The 21,271-nt window shown below is 41.4% G+C and overlaps 1 protein-coding gene across 2 annotated transcripts in view; it reads left to right on the top strand.

Annotated features, from left to right (window-relative positions):
- Nucleotides 1-21,271, top strand: part of lama2 (laminin, alpha 2) — a 527,518-nt gene that overhangs the window by 387,764 nt on the left and 118,483 nt on the right. For both annotated transcript variants that reach the window (XM_068025161.1, XM_068025160.1), the window contains exons 29-33: nt 3,501-3,635; nt 7,300-7,424; nt 8,918-9,004; nt 9,745-9,938; nt 15,034-15,176. In XM_068025161.1, coding sequence (XP_067881262.1) covers nt 3,501-3,635; nt 7,300-7,424; nt 8,918-9,004; nt 9,745-9,938; nt 15,034-15,176 — 684 coding nt within the window. The remainder of the gene's footprint in view (nt 1-3,500; nt 3,636-7,299; nt 7,425-8,917; nt 9,005-9,744; nt 9,939-15,033; nt 15,177-21,271) is intronic.

The following is a 21,271-nucleotide window of genomic DNA, read 5'->3' as shown; positions in this document are numbered from 1 at the left end:
CAGCGGCGCTTGAGATGGCTTGGCCATGTGAGCCACATGGAAGATGGCAGGATCCCCAAAGACACATTGTACAGCGAGCTCACCACTGGTATCAGACCCACCGGCCGTCCATGTCTCCGCTCTAAAGACGTCTGCAAACGCGACATGAAGTCCTGTGACATTGATCACAAGTCATGGGAGTCAGTTGCCAGCGTTCGGCAGAGCTGGCGGGCAGCCATAAAGGCGGGGCTAAAGCGTGGCGAGTCGAAGAGACTTAGCAGTTGGCAGGAAAAAAGACAAAAGCGCAAGGGGAGAGCCAACTGTGTAACAGCCCCGACAAACAAATTTTTCTGCAGCACCTGTGAAAGAGCCTGTCACTCTAGAATTGGCCTTTATAGCCACTCCAGGCGCTGCTCCACACACCACTGACCACCTGCAGGCGCTTACCCATTGTCTCTCGAGATAAGGAGGCCAAAGAAAAAGAAAAAAAGAAGAAATCCAATATTCTGTCAGTCTTAGAAGCAGTATTATATTCTTCAATCTTAGTTTTAAGACATGTGCAGCTAGATGCAAGCACCAGTGCAATGACATACCCTCAAAACAGTTTACCAAATAAGATTGGCTCTTTAATTACAGACCAAACCAATTGTGTACAAAGTTGGATGATGAGGGGCATACACAATATAGCACTGTGTTCATTGTTATTCATTCAGTGTGCTGAAAATTTGTTCGAACAAATAATAATTTCAAGAAGAATTGATAACATTAGTTTAGAACATTGATTTAATTTATAAAAGCAAAATACTGTGGATGCTGGAAATCTGAAATAAAAACAAGAAGTTCCGAAGAAGGGTCACTGACCCGAAACGTTAACTCTGCTTCTCTTTTCACAGATGCTGCCAGTCCTGCTGATTGATTTAATTTATACCTGCTACAAAAAAAAAATTGTAAAATGAGGAAAAGTTACTTCATTTATTTGATAACCACGTCATATTCTTCAGAATTTGTTTTGGAAAAGGCAGTTGTGAGACACCGCATAATTACTGACTTAGACAGCTGTTTGATGCTCAAATTGATACACTCTTATTGAAGTTTAATGGAATGAAAAATTAAAGCTGGTGATACTAACCAGCTTTAAAATTATTAGTTATTTTTCCTCGAGCACATTTTCCTAATATAACTTTTTATTAGCAGACTGATACATGAGAAATGTACTACATTTTTAAAAATTACTGAGCATCAATTTGTTTTGTCAATAGTGAAGCCACGTACACATTTACACTGATCAACTATCAAATGCAGAAGTTACTTCATTTTCAACTCTGGACTTGACTTTTTCCAAGTCACAAAACTCCTTAATTTATGTTTTACTATTTTTATGTTATCCTAATTCCAATTCCAGGAACTAATTAAGCAATAAGCATCAGAGGGAAAACAGAACAGATACCTCTCGCCACTGGCATGAAAAATCTAACAAGTCTGATAGAGAGTTTAGAAATGTTTGTTTCTCTTTTCCAATATGGAATGGAATTATAACAGAAGGCGTTGTGATGCAGAAAGCAAAAAGACAAAGGCCAGGCATTTTCTTGGAGCTGCTCTTTCACCACTATAATTTTACCTCATAAAGGATGTTTCCAATGCACTTCCGGCAAGATTATGTCAACGACGTAGAAGCAGCTCCAAGGAAATCCCCAGCCGAAAATGCATATGAAAGAAGAAGGATCTGTTGTGTAGCCATGGAACCGAGTCTGTGCCAACTATCAATTACCCATTTATACTAATCCTACATTAATCCCATTACCCTCTCACATCCCCACCTTCTCTCAATTCCCTTACCACCTACCTATATTAGGGGCAATTTATAATGGCCAATTTACCTATCAACCTACAAGTCTTTGGCTGTGGGAGGAAACCGGAGCACCCGGCAAAAACCCATGCAGTCACAGGGAGAACTTGCAAAGTCCACACAGGTGGTACCCAGAATCGAACCCAGGTCACTGGAGCTGTGAGGCTGCGGTGCTAACCACTGCGCCACTGTGCTGCCCCAATTCAGAATTCTGTTGGGAACATACCATACCTCCCAAATGAGCCCCAATTCATCCTAGACTGATATAATCATTGTCTCCTTGTACGGTAAAATAAGCTTGACTAGCCTTAATCCAGTAAGTAAGAGTGTGGGTCTGTCCTGCATAATCAGTGCTAACTTAATAATCTGAGCGAGACTATGGGCAGGATCCTATTCTCAGTGGGGTACCATTGGGGTAGAGTTGTACCTGTAGCAATGATCCTGCCTTCACATCAGACCATTATGATGGATTGGGGCTCATTTGGGAGGTATGGTATGTTCCCAACAGGATTCTGCCCACCAAGACGGAGAAATTATGCTGGTGCTACAGCAGACTGCCACTGCAGCACCAGTTGAAGTGGCTGCACATTTAAAGGGGCCAAAACTGTCTTGAGAACTACAGCAATGATTCCCTCAGGCCTCAACTAAGATCAAGGTTGAAAAAAAAAGAGTACATTTGGCCATGATTTGATTTGATTTTGATATATAGCACTGAAACAGGCCCTTCGGCCCACCGAGTCTGTGCCGACCATTAACCACCCCTTTATACTAATCCTATATTCCTACCACATCCTCACCTGTTCCTATATTCCCCTACCACCTACCTATACTAGGGGCAATTTATAATGGCCAATTTACCTATCAACCTGCAAGTCTTTTGGCTGTGGGAGGAAACCAGAGCACCCGGAGGAAACCCACACAGACACAGGGAGAACTTGCAAACTCCACACAGGCAGTACCCAGAATTGAACCTGGGTCGCTGGAGCTGTGAGGCTGCGGTGCTAACCATTGCGCCACTGTGCTGCCCGATGCAGAGAAAGGAGTCCATTTCTAAGCCCTTTCCCTCAATGCTTAGGGCTTTGCTGTCACTGCCCTAGGGCATATTGCCATCTTTCTCCTGGTATTCCTGAAGTTAGCAGATTTGGAGGTGGTAAGGAGAAAATCAGCTGGGAACCCAGTGCCTGCTTACCTGCCCAGCATTTCCATATCGTGGGAAGGCCAGGAGTGGCCAGTAGCCTAGCCACAAGGTTTGCATTGGGAGAGTGGAAATTGAGGCTGAGCTAGGAATGCAGGTCTCGGCATTACCGTCCAGTTTTGTTCCATTTTCCATCCAATTTTGGCTGGGAGAATGGAGGAAAATCCAGTTCCATATGCATAACTGAAATGGCCAATGGAAAGATTGCAGTGGTACAGTAGATAGAATGTAGGCAAGGTTTGAAAGAATTTTACTTTGCATCAGCTTATGCTACTCCTTGCTGTAAGTGTTACTTGCTGATACTAGGTATCAAAGGTAGAAAATTGTTCAGTTTCCCAGCACTGATATCTCTTACCATAGTAAGCACAATGTCCATCAAAAAATTGGAAGAGAAACAAAAGAGAGAAAAGATGAAAAGAGAGAACTAACCATAAAAGTGATAAAAACTAACAAGTCACTTCTGTTTTTCTTATATTTCAGGATTGCATCCTAGGTTATTACAGAGCACCATTGAGATCAACAATCAGGGAGCCCAGACCAGTGGTGTGGAGCTGTGTACAATGTCAGTGCAATAGCCATAGTGACATCTGTGACCGTAAGACCTCCATATGTCAGGTATTGAATAATCTCTTATTATTTTATCAAAATAGCTAAAGAAGTTAATTTCTAGCAAGGAGTTTTTTTTAACGTACATTGTCACTGTTGTAATATAGGCAAACAGCCTACATTATTCGAGATGCAACACCAGATTTTGTGCTTCTTTTTTCAAAATCAGAGCTCAAAAGTGAAAGAGCCCTATTTTTATACTACTCAAGTTGTTTTTAAAATCGTACTGGATTTAGCACAAGTAGTACTCTTCATGTCACAGAAGTGCCAGGTCGCAACCATCTCCGACAAGGTTACTACACAAAATGAGCTCATGGTTTTGGGGGAATATATTAGCATGCATAGAGAATTGGCTAACTGACAGGAAACAGAGAGTCGGCATTTTCAGTTTGGCAAACTGTAACCAATGGAGTGTCACATGGATCTGTACTGGGACTTCAACAATTTACGATCTATATTAATAACCTCGATGAAGGAACTGAGTGTATTGTAGCCAAATATGAGAACAATACAAAGATAGGTAGGAAAGCAAGTTGGGAAGAGGACACAAAGTGTCTGCAGAGATATAGATAGATTAAGTGAGTGGGCAAAAATTTGGCAGATGTAGTCTTATGTGGGAAAATGTGAGGTTGTCCACTTTAGCAGGGAGAATAGAAAAGCAAAATATTATTTACATGGAGAGAGACTGCAGAATGCTGGGGTACAGAGGGATCTGGGTGTGCTTGTACATGAATCACAACCAGTTAGCAAGCAGATATAGTAAGTAATTATTTATTTAGAGATACAGCACTGAAACAGGCCCTTTGGCCGCCCGAGTCTGTGCTGACCATCAACCACCCATTTTCTACTAATCCTACATTAATCCCATATTCTCTACCACATCCCCACAATTCTCCTACCACCGACCTACACTAGGGGCAATTTGCAATGGCCAATTTACCTATCAATATGCAAGTCTTTGGCTGTGGGAGGAAACCAGGGCACCCGGCGGAAACCCACACGGTCACAGGGAGAACTTGCAAACTCTGCACAGGCAGTACCCAGAATCGAACCCAGGTCGCTGGAGCTATGAGGCTGCGGTGCTAACTACTGCGCCACTGTGCCACCCACAAAGGAAGGCAAATGGAATGTTGACATTTATTACATGGAGGATGAAGTATAAAAGTAGGGAAGTCTTGCTACAGCTGCACAGAGCATTGGTGAGACTGCACCTAGAGTGCTGTGTACAGTTTTGGTTTCCTTAGTTATGGAGGGATATACTTGCATTGGAAGCAGTTCACAGATGGTTCACTGAGCTGATTCCTGGGATGAAGGGGTTGTGTTTTGAGGAAAGGTTGAGGAGGTTGGGCCTATACTGATTGGAGTTTAGAAGAATGAGAAGTGATCTTATTGAAGCATATAAGATTCTGAGGGGGCTTGACAGGGTAGATGCTGACAGGATGTTTCTCCTCATAGGGGAATCTAGAACTAGGGGGCACAGTTTCAAAATAATGGGTCTCCCTTTTAAGATGGAGATGAGGAGGAATTTCTTCTTTCAGAGGGTCATTAATATTTCGAATTCTGTTCCCCAGAGAACAGTGGAGGCTGGGTTATTGAATATATTCAAGGCTAAGTTAGACAGATTTTTGATTTACAAGGGAGTCGAGGATTATGGGGGGCAGGCAGGAACGTGGAGTTCATGTCACACTCAAATCCACGATGATCTTAATGAATGGCGAAGCAGGCCTGAGGTGCTGAATGACCTACTCCTGCTTCTATTTCTTATGTTATTTTCAATCGCAGGTGGTGCACTGTTGCTGCAGTACGTATTGTCGATATGATGCACTGCAGCAACTGACCAAATTTTGTTTGACAGCAGCTCCGCATCCTGTGATCTCTCCCACTGAGAAGGACAAGAGCTGCAATATAATGGGAACGTCATCTCCCCGAGTTCACTTCAAAATCACACACCTTCCTGACTTGGACATATATTGTCGTTCTTTCACTGTCATTGATGCAAAATCTTGCAATTCCTTAGCTCACATCATTATGGAAGTACTGTCCCTGTAAGGGCTGCAGCAGTTCACAAAGAAACTGCCTTCTCATAGCACCTAGGGTAAGATAATTCAGCAAGTCTATCCAGAATCACCCATATCTCCTGAACAAATTCAGTTCCCATTTCTTTGCCGCTTATAAAGTTCCTTTTCTTTGAATGTTGATAGTCATCTGTAGCACAAAGGAAGATGGTTGCAGCAGTTCAAGAAGGCAGATCACCACCACCTTCTCAAGGGCAATTTGGGATGGGCAACAAATGCTGGCCTTGCCAACAACACCCACAACCCACGAAACTAATTAAAAAAAAAGAATTGTAAGTCATTCAATCAACAGTATAGAGATCCTATGTAAGAGGTGAGGGAAGGGCAAAAATAAAGTAGGAGCCAAGTTACTTCAAAATCATATGATGCTCCATATATTATTTATGGCGAGCTCTCAGCTTGTAAATGATGTAAGGTCTGGAGAAAACCTAAATGGAGAATAAAAGTACAAAACATTTATTCACACAACACATTTCATGAAATTAAACATCTCAAGGCATTTTACTAAGGGAATCAGTGAAGAATGAGCAGGAAATAGAGTAGAAGTGACCAAAAACATGGACAAAGTTGTAAATTTTGAAGAGAGTTATGAAGCTGAAAAAAAAGATAGCAAGCTGAAAAGGTTTAGATAAAATGTTTGAGTTTGTGGGTATGGTGGCTAAAGACTTTTCACTTGATAATGGCTGCTAATCAAACTCTGTGGTACCTGATGTGACCTTGAATTCATCCACTCTAATTCACTTTCCTTCTTGTTTATTTCTCAATCCTTTAATCTTGTTTAAGGAGTTACACTGTTTGTCCCATTGTTTACCAAAGTCCCAGATGCCCTGTTGCCCTCACTTTGCCATTAAACAGCTGGCAATTCCAGCAACTTCATTGGCAAAAAGATTTAAAACTTACATGTGCACAAACGCATCTATCAGGGCACACTCCAGCAAAACCTGGACTATATCGAATAATATTTGTGTGGGAAGAGGTTATTGACACACTGCCAACAGAGAAATTATATTTTTTCTAACCAACAATCTTTATATAAAAAGCAATTTTTCAACAATGGAAATAGTTTTTTTTCCAGAAAGAAGAATGACTGTTCTTAGAGCTCAGCTGTTTCTGCAGTAGCGCTCAAATGAAAGACCACATAACTTTGATTTCAAAACAGTCATTTTTCAAAAATTCACTCTGTCTTTGTTGGTGTAACTTTTGAAGTTAGTAAACCAGATTTTGAGTACTTGGCTGCTGACAGTCCTTCTCTTCAAAGCAATAAGTCATTGTTTAGCTAATGTGATTATGGACGGGAACATTGTTGTGTGCTGAGCTAATAATACAGCCTTGATTTTGGCTGCTCTGAGCAATTCAGGATTTTTTCCATCTCAGAATAAAAGGAACTTTCTCATATATCTTCATAGAATTTTCCTGTGAACTGCTTGGACATATTTGTTCAAAGTGTCAGAATAATTTGCTTTCCCAAGTATTGCCTTGTTGATTGACAATGATGTGTGAACATTTCCTGACTTAACGTGCTTGGATTTATAAGTAACAACTGAGGCAGTTTATAATGAAGACAGAAATTTTTACTAAACAGGATTCTTTTCCCCCAGAATTGTCGTGACAACACAGCTGGTGGGCATTGTGAAGTGTGTGCTCCTGGGTACTATGGGATAGTAAGAGGATCTCCAAATGACTGCCGTCCTTGTGCTTGTCCTCTTCAAATTTCCAGCAACAAGTAAGATTCTGGCATTGCAGCATTTCAGATGCCAATGGCAACATATGCTAAACAAAGTGGACATGAATGTTCATAGGGTTCTCATGACCATTTGCCGTAATTTCAGGAGATCAGAACACCCAGACAAGCAGCCATGTTTAGAAATTTACACCATTCCTTTGGGGGTGGGTGGGGGGTGTTCTGCTCATCTCCAGTCCATGCAAATACTTAATTTAATAATTTTTAAGAATCTATCGAATTATGAACATAAAATATAGGAACTTATCCAAGTTATTCTGTGACCTTCAGAAGCTATTCTTATCACTTTTAGAAAATCTTTTTCTTATGCAAAACTTCACATTTTGCATGTCAATAATTTTTTCCCCCATTTTCTCCCCTCTATACCTCTCCTCAAGGTGCTGATGTTTTGCTGCCATGCATTTCACTCTAGTTGGTCACTCTCCAGTACCTCTCCGAAATGACCTGTCTTCACATTACTTCCTAGATAACAGGCTGTTCAGTCACAAGGGGTACTGTGGCTGAGTTTGATTGGTCCTCACCAAAGTTCACTTGTTCAATTGCAGCAGTAAATGCTAAATAACAATTGGCAACCACAACCTGGCCAATTTTCACTCCTTGACCCATGGGTAATAAGCTCACTTGTTTGTAGTGCCTCTCCAGTAGCCCGAGCTGAAATCAGGTCACCCAGCATTGACCAGAGAATGAACCTAGGATCTGCTTACCTTTTATGGCTGAGTTAATCATAGGCTTAACTAACTGAGCCACCAGGCGATCCTTTACTTGAGATTTGTTGAACAATGATTCACTGATTATCACAAAGAAAATGAGGCAGAAAGTCAGGAACACTCCCACCTCATCTGCATTTTAATGATGGAGTTGTGCAGGCCTAGCTTTGCCACCACCCCTTCCCTTACCCCTCTGCCCACCACCCACCCCCGACCCCAACCCCAACCCCAAACTCAAGAAACACATGTTTCCTTTTTTCCTGAATTTTGTTTTTGGGCAAATGGGCATTCCTTAGGAGCATAGGTTAGGAAATTCTATTATATCTTTTTTGCTTTTCCATTATGGTGCTTTAATTTTCCAGTTATCTGTGGTTAAAGCTATTCAATGTTTCACTGAGGACCAAGAATTTAACAAAACTGTTGAGACAGTCCTGGTGGCAGTGTCACTTCAGACTTTTCAATGTGTCAGTCTGGCATGCCGCTTATCTGATCACTTGTTTTCTGGATGAGTTGAATGTTGACCCTTGCTGCGATTTAGATGTGCTACCACAGAGGTAAGATTCTTCCTGCAGTGTGATGAAATAATTTCATAGTTCAGCCAGCCCTCCAAGGAAATCCATGCTCTTGCATTAAGCATTATGTTGATATGTCTGTGGTCTGACATTTATTTGTTGTTATTGCCATTATTGAAATTGAGAGCACAATATCTTTAGATTAATTTGTTCGCCATTTAGCTGGAGTTGAACATTTGTATTTAATTATTTTTAGCTTTAGTCCAACCTGTGTCATAGAAGGACTTAATGCTTATCGCTGTGACGCATGTCAAGTAGGATATGAGGGGCAATACTGTGACAGGTAAAGTGTCATTTTGTTCATCTGCATGCAGTATAATAATTCAAGGGTTAATTAGCAAAATAGTTAAATAATTATAGTACAGTAAATAATTTCAAGGTGTACACATATTTTGTTAAACATTGTAATGCTTAAAAACCTTTAAAAAAAATCAATATATATGGTGGCCCTGAAATTATGGGAGCCTGAAGGCAAAAGGGTTGCATAGTTTGGGCAAGAGCAGTTGGGAATTCAGTGAGCACAGTATGATGCCATAAAAAATTGGGGTCTTATGTCATACAACCTATTTTCCATTGTGTGCACCTAGCAATGTTGGAGTGAGTGCATCTCTTTAATCTAGTGTTCCTTAAGGACCTTGGGGATTTACAATTTAACAGGCTGGTTTCCTGAAATCATTCAGTCACAGCGTTCATTTGTTTTGGAGAAACTGACCCAATAAGAACAGCAACACTGAAACATTTTTTGAACTTGTTGGGCTGGGAATGCAGGCACACTTATGCTGCGTGTGGATCCGCAGGTACGTGAGCAGGCATGTATCAGCACTATGGTGGGGTAGCCGTGTGCTATAAGTAAATACCTCTGATCCCAGGATATGGGACTGGATCAGAAACATATCCATCATGTGAGGTTAAATTCCAAGATCCAATCCTAAAAGTCCTCTCCCAGAATGTCTAGGTTTACAGTTTATGTTCACCAGTGCATTTAAAAATACTGTTTTCAAATACTGATTTTGTCATTTTTAGGTGTGCACCTGGTTACTATGGTAATCCTAGAATTGAAGGAAGCTCTTGTGTACAATGTGAGTGTGATCCTATTGGTTCATTACCTGTACCATGTGACAAAGCCACTGGTCAGTGTAATTGCAAACCTGGAATGAAGGGCTGGACCTGTGATAGATGCATGGAGTGGCATGTTCGTGAGGGCACTGAATGCATTTGTACGTATCCTAACATCAAATATTATTAAAATCATGTGTGCTGCCTTGTCTCCATGTACATTTTTTCCAACGTGACAGATTCAGATGGCTGGACTTCTTAAACCATACAGTTATTGACTTGGCATTTTAGGAAGGCTTGCAACAAATACAGGTAGCTGATTTTGCAGAGTGCTATCCAAATGGCCTCCAAGCTCCATCTTTTATGGTTTAATACTGATGCTGTTGAAACCATTCACAGCAAAGTGCAGCTATAGGTTCCTTCACAGATTCTCAATACTTCAGGCTTTGGGATAGTCCAGTAATTTTAAGTGTGGCAAATTTGCATCCTTTGATAACCAAATTAAGATGTTGAATTTAATGCTGATATATTTACAAATAAGAAACTTCTTGTATCCAGAAATCTGTTTTTTAAGATTTGCAACAATCTTTCAAGCCTACCATTATAGTTTTGTTTATCTAGTGCAATTCTATACTGAGAAGATTGCATGGCTTTAAATCTTAGCTGGTTTCCTCATGGATTTCTACACTGTATTCAAATCTGGTTTTCATCAGGCTAAAGATTGAAGTATCTATAGTTTTACCAGAAATGGAAATGGTAGCAGATTCATAAGCCTTCAGTACGAAAGGATAGTGTCAGCTCTTAGAAGCCCTTCATTTATATTCTGTATAACAAATAAAGGTAACTGAATTTTCAGAATTCTATACAAATGACCACTAATCTCAGTCTTTTATGGTTTAATACGGAAGCTGATGAAATTATTTACATTGGACTTGATTTTCCTGTTGCCATCATTGCTATTACTCATAAATTACATTCTAAGGAGTTAAGTAAGATTTCATTTTCTAGGTAGTTGTGAAGCTGAGTTAGTCAATTGTGAGGTAGGCAATTTCTTTTTAAATCATAGTAAGTTTTTTTCCCCTTGAGAAATCTAGGTGAAAGTTGAGGCCTCTCCAGATAGTACTAGAAAGGCTTAAAATGAAACCGGCTGTAAAGCTTAGTGGTCATGATGAGCCTTGAAGCCATGAAATTGGAAGTTATTGTTTTCAATAATAGTTGATAAATGATTAACACATTGGTAAGCATTACTCTATCTATTATTTTAACAGAGGTTGTAGCTTGTAGTTAACTTCCCTTTGGATTAATGGAAAGACTTATGAATAACACATTTCCTTAAAAAGGACGCACTTTTAATCTGTGGTTGATGTCTGTTAAAATAGCAGAAAGAGGAACATGTTAATTGTTCATCCACTAACATTGCCATAACTTCTAGCCTATCATCATTTCAGTATAAATATCGGTACCTCTTTCTGTGAATGTGTCCTTTACTTTCAAAGTTAATGACAGACTTCGTACAGAAATCATGATTATTTCAAGAACCTACCACCTCAAGCAGATCTAGATTTTATTATTATGGCAGGCATACTGATTTCTACATGGTGAGCTAATTACCTATTTGAACAAGATTTTAACCATGTAACCAATTGAATAATCAATTCTCAGTCCCACTCATGATCTCTACATAGTAAAACATAAGAAAAACTTGCCAATGCTTGAAATAATGGTCTGACTTATGCTTTCAGTGGCTTATTCGTAATTATCTTTGTAAGAAAATTGCTGATGGTATGAGCACGTTATGTTTACAAACTAAGTGACAAAATTAAATTTCCTGAATATATTTTACCATGTAGATATAAAAATAAATTTACTGATCCTGCACCTCCAGAAGGAAGCCATTTTTCAAAGGCAGCAAGGGTTGGACATAGAGCTATATTGCCATAATGACGATTTTATGAATCAGACTGGAATTCTGGGATCGCGAGTTTACATTATAACATTTCCCAACAAATTGCTTAACTGAAATTCAATTATTTTGATAAAATGGGATGAGGTAGAAGAGAGAGGTTACACAACTTAGAAATATGTGCATGAATTGAGGCCTTTGATTTGGGCTATGTGTCTGAAATTGTGGCTTTTGATTGGTTTTGAAATGTCTTTTGTGTTTTAACGGAAGATTTAAGTTTCATATTTTCACACTAACAAATGTCAGTTGCTAGCCTTGGAAAGTACTAAAGTTCTCACTATAACAGCAATTATTTCTAGGTTGTTTATATCAAGAGACATTTGGTATTCAGTTTATCTAAAATAACATTTTTTTGTAAAATCAGCATGTTTAGTTTAGAGATACAGCACTGAAATAGGCCCTTCAGCCCACCGAGTCTGTGTCGACCATCAACCACCCATTTATACTAATCCTACACTAATCCCATGTTCCTACCACATCCCCACCTGTCCCTATATATCCCTACCACCTACCTATACTAGGGGCAATTTATAATGGCCAATTTACCTACCAACCTGCAAGTCTTTTGGCTTGTGGGAGGAAACCGGAGCACCCGGAGAAAACCCACGCAGACACAGGGAGAACTTGCAAACTCCGCACAGGCAGTACCCAGAATTGAACCCGGGTCGCTGGAGCTGTGAGGCTGCGGTGCTAACCACTGCGCCGCATGATTTTGATTAAGAAAGTTTGTAATTATGGGAATGTTCTCATATGTATTTGGGAGGAGGAAAGGTTCCCAGAATACATTGTCTAAGGGTAGTCACACTACAAGTTGAGAGGAAGAGAAGCAGAGCAACAGGTAACCAAGGGAGGCAGAACGATGCAGGGAAAAAGACAAGGAGAGAGACCCATTGGGAGGAGTAACAAACAAATTGCCAGGAGGAATCCATGAGATTTCAAAGGGCACAACAGAAATAGGCGAATGGGCAGATAAGTGGAAGATGTAGTTTAATGCAGAATGTATGCGAGTTAATGCATTTTGAGAGATAAATCAAAGACAAGAGGTTATGATCTCAGGCTATTGGCTTTTATTGGCCTTTATTGCTAGGGGGTTAGAGTTTAAGAATAGGGAAGTCTTGTTACAACTGTACAGGATGTTGGTGAGGCCATAGCTGGAGTACTGTGTACAGTTTAGGTCCCCTTATTTAAAGAAGGATAGGCAGTTCAGAAAAGGTTCACTAGGCTGATTCCTGCGATGAATGGGTTGTCTTATTAAGAACGGCTAAACAGGTTAGGCCTTTATTCATTGGAGTTTAGAAGAATGGGAGGTGATCTTATTGAAACATATAAGATTCTAAGGGGGCTTGACAGGGTAGATGTTGAGAATATGTTTCCACTGGTGAGGGAATCTCGAACTAGGGGACATAGTTACAGAATAAGTGGACACCCATTTAAAACTGAGATGCGAAGGAATTTCTTCTCTCAGAGGGTGGTGAATCTCTGGAATTCTCTGCCTCGGAGAGTTGTGGAGGCTAGGTCACTAAATATATTTAAGGAGGAGATAGATAGATTTTTGAAATCTCGGGGAGTCGAGGATTATGCGGAGCAGGCCCGAGAAAGGAGTTGAGGCCTGCGACAGATCAGCCATAATCTTATTGAATGGTGGGACAGGCTTGAGGGGCTGAATGGCCTACTCCTGCTCCTATTTCTTATGTTCTTCTGTTTTTGTAAACACTAAATAGGGAGATTAAAAGAAATATTTTCATACAAAGAGTTATTAGAATGTAAAATGGCACAAGTAGGGCTGAATTTTATGTGCCTGGTGCCAAAAAAAACGGTGGCCCAGCCATGCAGGCCACATGTCGTGGAGCTGCTGAATCTTCCGATTGTGTGGAAGGGGCAGGCTGTCTGTCCCCAGCAATGGTATTGGCTGCCTGTGCGCAGGCAATGACGCCATTTTTAAAGGGCTGTCAGCCCTATCGGCTAATTTAAATATTTAAAGCTAAAGTGAATTTAAAAAAATACATTTATTTTGATCCTCTCCCAGCCCCCCAATAACAATTAACTTAATTATTTGCCCTTTCCCTCTAAAAACACTTACCTTTACCATCTGACCTTCTCCTCCACCCCCCAAACTTTCAACTACAACCCTTTCCACCATCCTCTGCACCCACGACGTTAATTTGACCCTGTTTCCACCCACCCCCCCTCCCCTCCCCCCCGCCCCCCACACCGCTCCTGCACTGATAAACTTTCCTCCTTCCCCTCCCCACCAGTGTGGCGCCTCATTTCCCCGGACGGGGAACCGAAGGTTTGGGAATGGCCGTCACTAGGCCGAAGATCGCAGCGGGACATCAGGGACATGAGGTTCATTATTTAATTCATTTTAATTTGTTTAAATATTCAAATTGGGTCCCGTTGCCAAGCGGTGGGGGGGCTGCCATGAGGCTTTGCCGCCTCCGGTAATATCAGACCGCATCCTCCCATCGTTGGGGTACGTGGCGGCCCTCTCCTGGAGGACCCCCGCACCCCCCCTCCCCCACCAAGGAACCCGACGCCTGGAGAGAACAAAATCCAGCCCGTAGTGTTTACTACTAATTACAAGAAAATTAAAGGGTATGGGGACAAAGCAAGAAGAAAAGATTAGTTTGCAGAAAAGTTGGAATTAATTTAAATTTAATGCCAACAAGGTGTGCTAAAATTTCTGTATCTTAACCTTTAATTGTTCAGTTTTATGAAAAAATTTTCATATTGCTTTAATCCACACACATCTGCAGGACTGATAATGTTCATATTTCAGTGGATAAAGAATTGAAAATGGTCTTTTAATGGATGCGAATGAAGCATTATATTGTTATGTTGCATAAAATGTGGAAAGGGTAGGACATTTAGTCAGCAAAGTTCATTTATAAACACTTAATATTCTTGTATTTCATTGTCATGTGCACTATTGTAACACACTACATTGATATATATACAATAAAGTAACCAAATGAGTTAATACCTAGATTAACATAGTAGTTTGAGATATGTCATATAGCATTGTCTTCAGTGGCTACAATGACCAACAGTAATTTCTAGCCGAATGCTTTAAAATATTTTCAAGGATGAAATCTATATTATCAGTGAGACTTTATTGCAATCATATCGTTCCTTGAAATGTTGTAAACATTTGCTGTGGAAACATTTCAATGTGTTAAAGACAGATTGCATTTAACTTTTATACTGAAATTCTACTACATATTTATTTATTTATTATTGTTTACTTGTGGTCTAACTAGTTTTATATTGATGTTGAATAAATCTTACACCAGCTTGTGATGACGAATGCACTGGACTTCTGCTGAGTGACCTCGAGCACTTTAATCAACTGATTACAAGGCTGAATCTCTCTGGACCCCTACCTCCTCCTTATAAGGTGCTTTATAGATATGAAAATGTATCTCAAGAATTGAAGGCAAGTACATATTTCTGTTTCAAACTAGTCTTTCAAGATATGCTAACTAAACTAGTTGAAAAAAAATATCGCCTCCCACTTTGGGTTCCGAAGAAGGGTCACTGACCCGAAACGTTAACTCTGCTTCTCTTTCCACAGATGCTGCCAGACCTGCTGAGTGAATCCAGCATTTCTTGTTTTGGTTCGCCTCCCACTTTGCCTGCCATTGTCACCAGGGGTGATGAAGGCTCGTTGTTTCCCTAATCTCCCTATAAATCCCAGATTTTAAGTTGGCATTGGGAGTGGTCAGCCTCCTTGGCCGGGATTTTACTGAGCTCCTGATGTCGGGCTCCATGGCGGGGTGGGTGGGGCCAGAAGATGGTTCCAGCAGCGGCCCACCACGGAGCCTGACGCCAGTAGTACTGTGCCCAATCTTCCCAGCAGCAGTGAGGCTCTGTGGCGCCCCCCCCCCCCCCCCCCCCACTGCTGAGCGACAGGACCTGGATTAACATATTTAAATTAATGAAATGAATACATTTAAATAAAATCAACAGCAATCTTACCTTCGGGCTGTGATCTTCCGAGTGGCAGCTGGCACTTGTGCCTTCACTTTCCTGTCCAGGGAAAGCAGGTGTCACCATGATCGGGAAGAGGGGAACATGATTTTTAGTGCAGTGGAGGAGGGGAGTGGTGGATAATGGGCTCTAATGCAAACTAGTAGTGTAGGGGAGGGTGGGAAGGAGAGATCTCTGCACTTTGATTAGTTTGGGTGGGTGGGGGGTGGGAAGGTAAGTGTTTTTGGGCGGGGGTATGGGTCAATATTGAATGTAATTGTTATGGGGGGGTGGGGTATGAGATGATAGATTTACCAGTGGTACATTGGTGGGGGGGGGGGGCTGGCCTTTTTAAAATTTAAATGACCCAGCAGGGCTGGCTGTCCTTTAATAAGAGCGCCAGCGCCTGCGCACAGGCAGCTGATGCCATTGCTGGCGTTGGAGAGCCCACCCCCTTCACGTGATTGGGAAGGGGTGGCCTGACCGGTTCGTTATCCTGGACTGCCACAAGGAAGATCATGGCGGCGCGCAGGCTGCCATTTCTTTCAGTGGGAGAAGAAAATCCAGTCCCTTGTGTGGCTGTCTGACAGCTTCCCTTAGGGCAACCCGAGTGTCTTCTAGTTCCTGTTTAAGTTCTACATTCTCCTTAGTACAAATATTCAATTCCTCCTGTTGTTGCTGACATTTAGCCAGTAGTGAATTAACCTGTAAACATGTAAAGCTTGTTGCTGTAACGTTTTTCCATTTCTAAATTTGAATTGTTTTACCAATCGTTTAATCCCCTGATCTTTCTGTGCTTGCAACTCTTGTAATTGTTTCAAACTCTCTGCTTCAGTTTGTTTTTGTTGTGTCCAATCATCACTTTTATTAGTGCAGTGATATGCGCCATAAGCAAGTAGGACCCTTGTTTTGTTGACTTTCAACTTTTTACTGTATTCTTTCTTGACTAAACACAACTACTTTGTTGAAGGAAACTCTTTCTCTCTTTGTTAGACATTCCATCAACAAAATCTGGACCTCGCTGTCTGATACTTTATCTAACTTTTTGCAGGTTGAATGACTTTATTATCTTTTTCTGACATCTTTTCACTTGCATTTAACCGACTGATGGGTTCTATTGATCCCTCAACCCAATGGCTTTCCTTCCATGGGATGGATGATAGATACAGCACTGAAACAGGCCCTTCAGCCCACCGAGTCTGTGCTGACCATCAACCATCCATTTATACTAATCCTACATTAATCCCATATCCTCTACCACATCCCCACCTTCCCTCAATTCTCCTACTACCTACCTATACTAGGGGCAATTTACAATAGCCAATTTATCTATCAACCTGCAAGTCTTTGGCTGTGGGAGGAAACTGGAGCACCCAGCAGAAACCCACGCAGTCACAGGGAAAATTTGCAAACTCCACACAGGCAGTACCCAGAACTGAACCTGGGTCGCTGGAGCTGTGAGGCTGCAGTGCTAACCACTGCACCGCTGTGGCCAGCCAAACACAACCAAGGTCCATAACCACCAACACCACACGATCCTTGTCTTATTCCAGTTCTGCCATGGCCGCCCCTGACAGGAGTTCGGGGACAAGACAATAAATTCGGACAAGGAGATGCTTGATGCAGTGATATTAGGACAATTTATTAAGTGACAGAAGTTATACTTAACAAACCAAGGCAATCAATGTCCTAGATCAGATGGTTCTTGCTTCCCACTGATGCTAATGGCGCAGATGGCTCACGACTCCTCTTCTCTTGTCTCTCCCTTTCTTCAAATCTGTGCAGCGCACCTCTTTGGATCTGTTCCTTTTATCCTTCTCTCAACTCCTGTCTCAGCATTTCCTTTACCTTATTCGGTAAAAGTCCATCAGTCAGTCCCTGATTGTGAATTGTTCAAGTTTGAGCAATCAGTAGGCTGTTACAGTTTAATCAAAACTTGCTACATAGTCTTGATATTTGTTTCATAATCGACAAGCCATTAAAATTTAATCACAGCTTGCTAATCTCGATATCCGTACTTTTCTTCCCTTTTATCTGTTCCTGTTATCAATCTGCCTAACAATGTGATTTTGACTGACTCGAGCCATACTTTTGACACCTGTGCTTTCTTCTTGCCACTTCCCCAATTATCTCTATAATCTCTTTCATAGCATGTTATCTCCAGTCATCGTGTGATATCTTCAGTTACGCCTAACTTAATCAATGCAAGCATTATTTTCCTTTTAGAACACATACCAGCAATCAACTCTTCTTTTACCAAAAGCTTATACAAAACATATATGTTTTTAATGTATTTTGATGGCATTACAGCAGTTGTGAAAGTCAGCATTTTTCTTCTGTTTATGCAACCAACAAATTATAAATATTGTTTGTTATGTCATAAATAGTAAATGCAATTAAACAACAATTTACATTTTGTAGGGCAGAGAGTGATAGGATGAAAAAATTATCAAAAACTGAAGGAAACATATAAGAATTCAGATGCCCACCTGGTTTGCATGTGGTTTGAATTTCCAAGATGTGCTGCCGACGGTTGATGTTACTTACCAGAAACACAGACTTGTAAAAACACTCCTCTCTTTCTAAGGATATTTTACACAGATTGTTGCAAGTTTACAGTCTTGCCTTAGATATCCTCTCAGGCATAATGGTTCTGGTCACTTTCATAAGCAATCTGAGCATTTTATGTTCAAGGGTGTGTCCATCCTGTCTAATATCTAATGGTACAATAGCACATCCCAAGGTGTAACAATAGTAGCCCCTTATCATCATAATGAATATTAATTTATTTTGCATTGCCCATCTTCAATCTCTTTGATCGTTAGCCGTCAAAACACCTGTTAAGTCAAGGCCAAATATGAATCATATACAGCAATGTGCATTTATAGAGCACCTTTAACATAGGTCAAGCATCCCACTGTGCTTCAAAGAAGTATAATCCAACAAAAAAATGGATGCTGAGCCAGAAGGAGAAGATATTAGGAGGGGTGACCAAAAGTTCAGTCGAAGATGTGAGTGTTAAGAAGGGCCTTAAAAGTGGAGAAAGAGTTAAAAAGGCTGACTGGTTTAGGGAAGAAATTCCAGAGTACGGGACCTAAGCAGCTAAAGGTACGAGTGCCAATGGTGGGGTGAAGGGAAGAGGAGATGCACAAGAGGCCAGAGTCGAGAGGAACAGACAGTTTTGCATAAGGATTATAGGGCTAGAGGAGTTTACAGAGATAGAGCGAAGTGAAGCCATGAAGGGATTTAAACACAAGGATCATAATTTTGAGGAACTGGGTGATGGAAAGCCAGTATGGGTCTGTGAGGACAGAGGTGTTGGATAAACAAGACTTGACATGGGATAGCATACAGACAGTAGAGTTTTAGATGAACTGAAATCAATGGAGGATGAAGTTTAGGAGGCCAACTAGCTAAAGAGCATTGGAGTAGTTGAGTGTGAGCTACTTGTGTACATAGATGTCATTATAGTACTGATATTAATGTAAATTGCTTTAAATACGTAATACAATGAATTCCTGATGTTTTATCATCATTTAACACTAGGTGCACTGTGCACCAGTTATAATGGGCACTTGAAACTTCACATGATTAACTTAAAGTCAGGATTAAGTGGTTTTTAGAATGCTGCTTTCTGCTGCTATTAGTGACATTTATCTTTCTCCGTTATTAAATGTGCAGTCATTTTTTTCCTGCTGTTTAGCACTATTTTTGCAATATCCTTTTGCACATTCCTCTATCCACAGTATTGTTTCTACAAAACTGCCAACCTCAACTCTATCCAGACTGCTCAGATATTGTACTGGGGCTTACCAATGACTGTCATAACTGGAGAAGAAAGAAGAAATCTGGTAGAGGGAACAAAAAGGCAGCTTCACTTGTGCCTCAGCAATCTGGTGCCCACTGAGAATTTTGTCCCAGGTTCTATATTTTAGCCCTGCCATATCTACTTATTCATGTCTGAGAAGATATGCCATCATCTGATTCATGATAATCATGGCATCTACAGAAGTCTAACCTATAGACAAGGGCTCTAAATTTCCAAGAGATTCTCCCAATCTCCTGTCATTACTTCAATGGGAGATTGGCAGAACACCCAGAGAAACAGAGTAAATGGCTGCACCTTTTTGGGGTGCAAATCTCCCGTGAGAGAATCCCACAGAAGTTTCAGGGTGCAGGCTGTGGGGAAAATTGAGGGTACTGGCCAGCAGAAGGAACAGTCACTGTCAATGAGAGCAAATGGATTCTGTAGGGGGAAAGGTCAAGATTAATGGGTGGGTATTCGACAGCTTCATATGGAGCGAAACAGAACTCAGCAACAATATGAGGAGGTTCAAGGGTAAAAGTTGGCGTGCTGATAGTAACGGGAGTAGGAACAGTGGGGAGGGATGGCATGAATACATTGATGATTACACAGTATTGGGGGGAGGCTCCATGGTAACAGAGAGAAGGGTAACGGTAACCTTGGGTGGGTCAAGGGTGATGGGTTCAAGCTGGAAGGTTGCAGGAGGAGGTTGGAAAGTGGTGAGACTTGTCCTGAATTTCACACAACATGGGTCTCCAACAATATTATTCCAACAATAATGGAAACCACATGGACACTCAAGCATTGCGAGAAGAGTGGGAGGCGGCAAACGACAGTGGGTGTGTCTTCTACCTGGCTGCAATTTGAAGGCAGCTAGCAACAGATTGCTGAATCACCAAACTCTGCTTATTTATTGTTCAGAAAAGCCACAGCGACATGGGTCTCATACACCCAAATTGTCTAGTACCACGGGAAGAAGATCAAAAAGAGAGACTAAGGAGGGTTCTATCCCCTCAACTCATGATGCCTGAGCACCAGCAACAGGCAGGAGGAAGGTGAGGATGCTCTGAATGGTAACATCGAGGAACAGCCATATCAAAGACAGGCATTGGCACGTCATCACATTCTCTGGACAAGGACAAAGTATCTTCAAATGTCAGAGAGGCCTAAGGATGTCATGAGAAATGGTTGCAGAAATTTGTAGGATCCTGCAGCATAACTTGCAGCCACTGGGCTTCAGTGGGAATCCCATGCCAGTTGCCCACAAGGTGACTGCTGCATTCAATTTTTTCTCCAGTGGCTCCTTCCAGGAATCCACAAGCGACAAATGTGGCATCTCGCAGTCTGTGAACCATATGTGCATCAAAGAGGTGACCTCTTTTTCGACGTGCCAATGATTTCATCTACATACCTGTAGAAGAGGACAGCCAGGCAGCAAGATCTGCAGCCTTCATCACCATCACTGGATTCCCTAGAGTGCAAGGTGGGATTGACTGTACTCATGTGGCCATTAGAGCTCCCTGGGACTAGCCTGCTTCCACTGTTTAAATGCGCAATTGGTTTACAACCACACGAGGAGAATCATGCAGGTTTGTGCATGTTTCCCAGGGAGCTGTCATGACTCCTACATTTTGAGGAGCTCTCAGCTGCCAGCAGTTTTTGAGGAACCAGCTGAAGTGGACGTCTGGATCCTGGGTGACAATGATTATTTTGTACATGGTTGAGAGACCAGTACGTCATCCCCAAAGCACTGCTGA

The sequence above is a fragment of the Heterodontus francisci genome, chromosome 3 (assembly GCF_036365525.1).
Source record: "Heterodontus francisci isolate sHetFra1 chromosome 3, sHetFra1.hap1, whole genome shotgun sequence".
In the NCBI taxonomy this organism is placed as follows: Eukaryota; Metazoa; Chordata; class Chondrichthyes; order Heterodontiformes; family Heterodontidae; genus Heterodontus; species Heterodontus francisci.
Note: the sequence above shows the minus strand (reverse complement) of the source record. Positions and strands in the feature narration are given on the sequence as shown.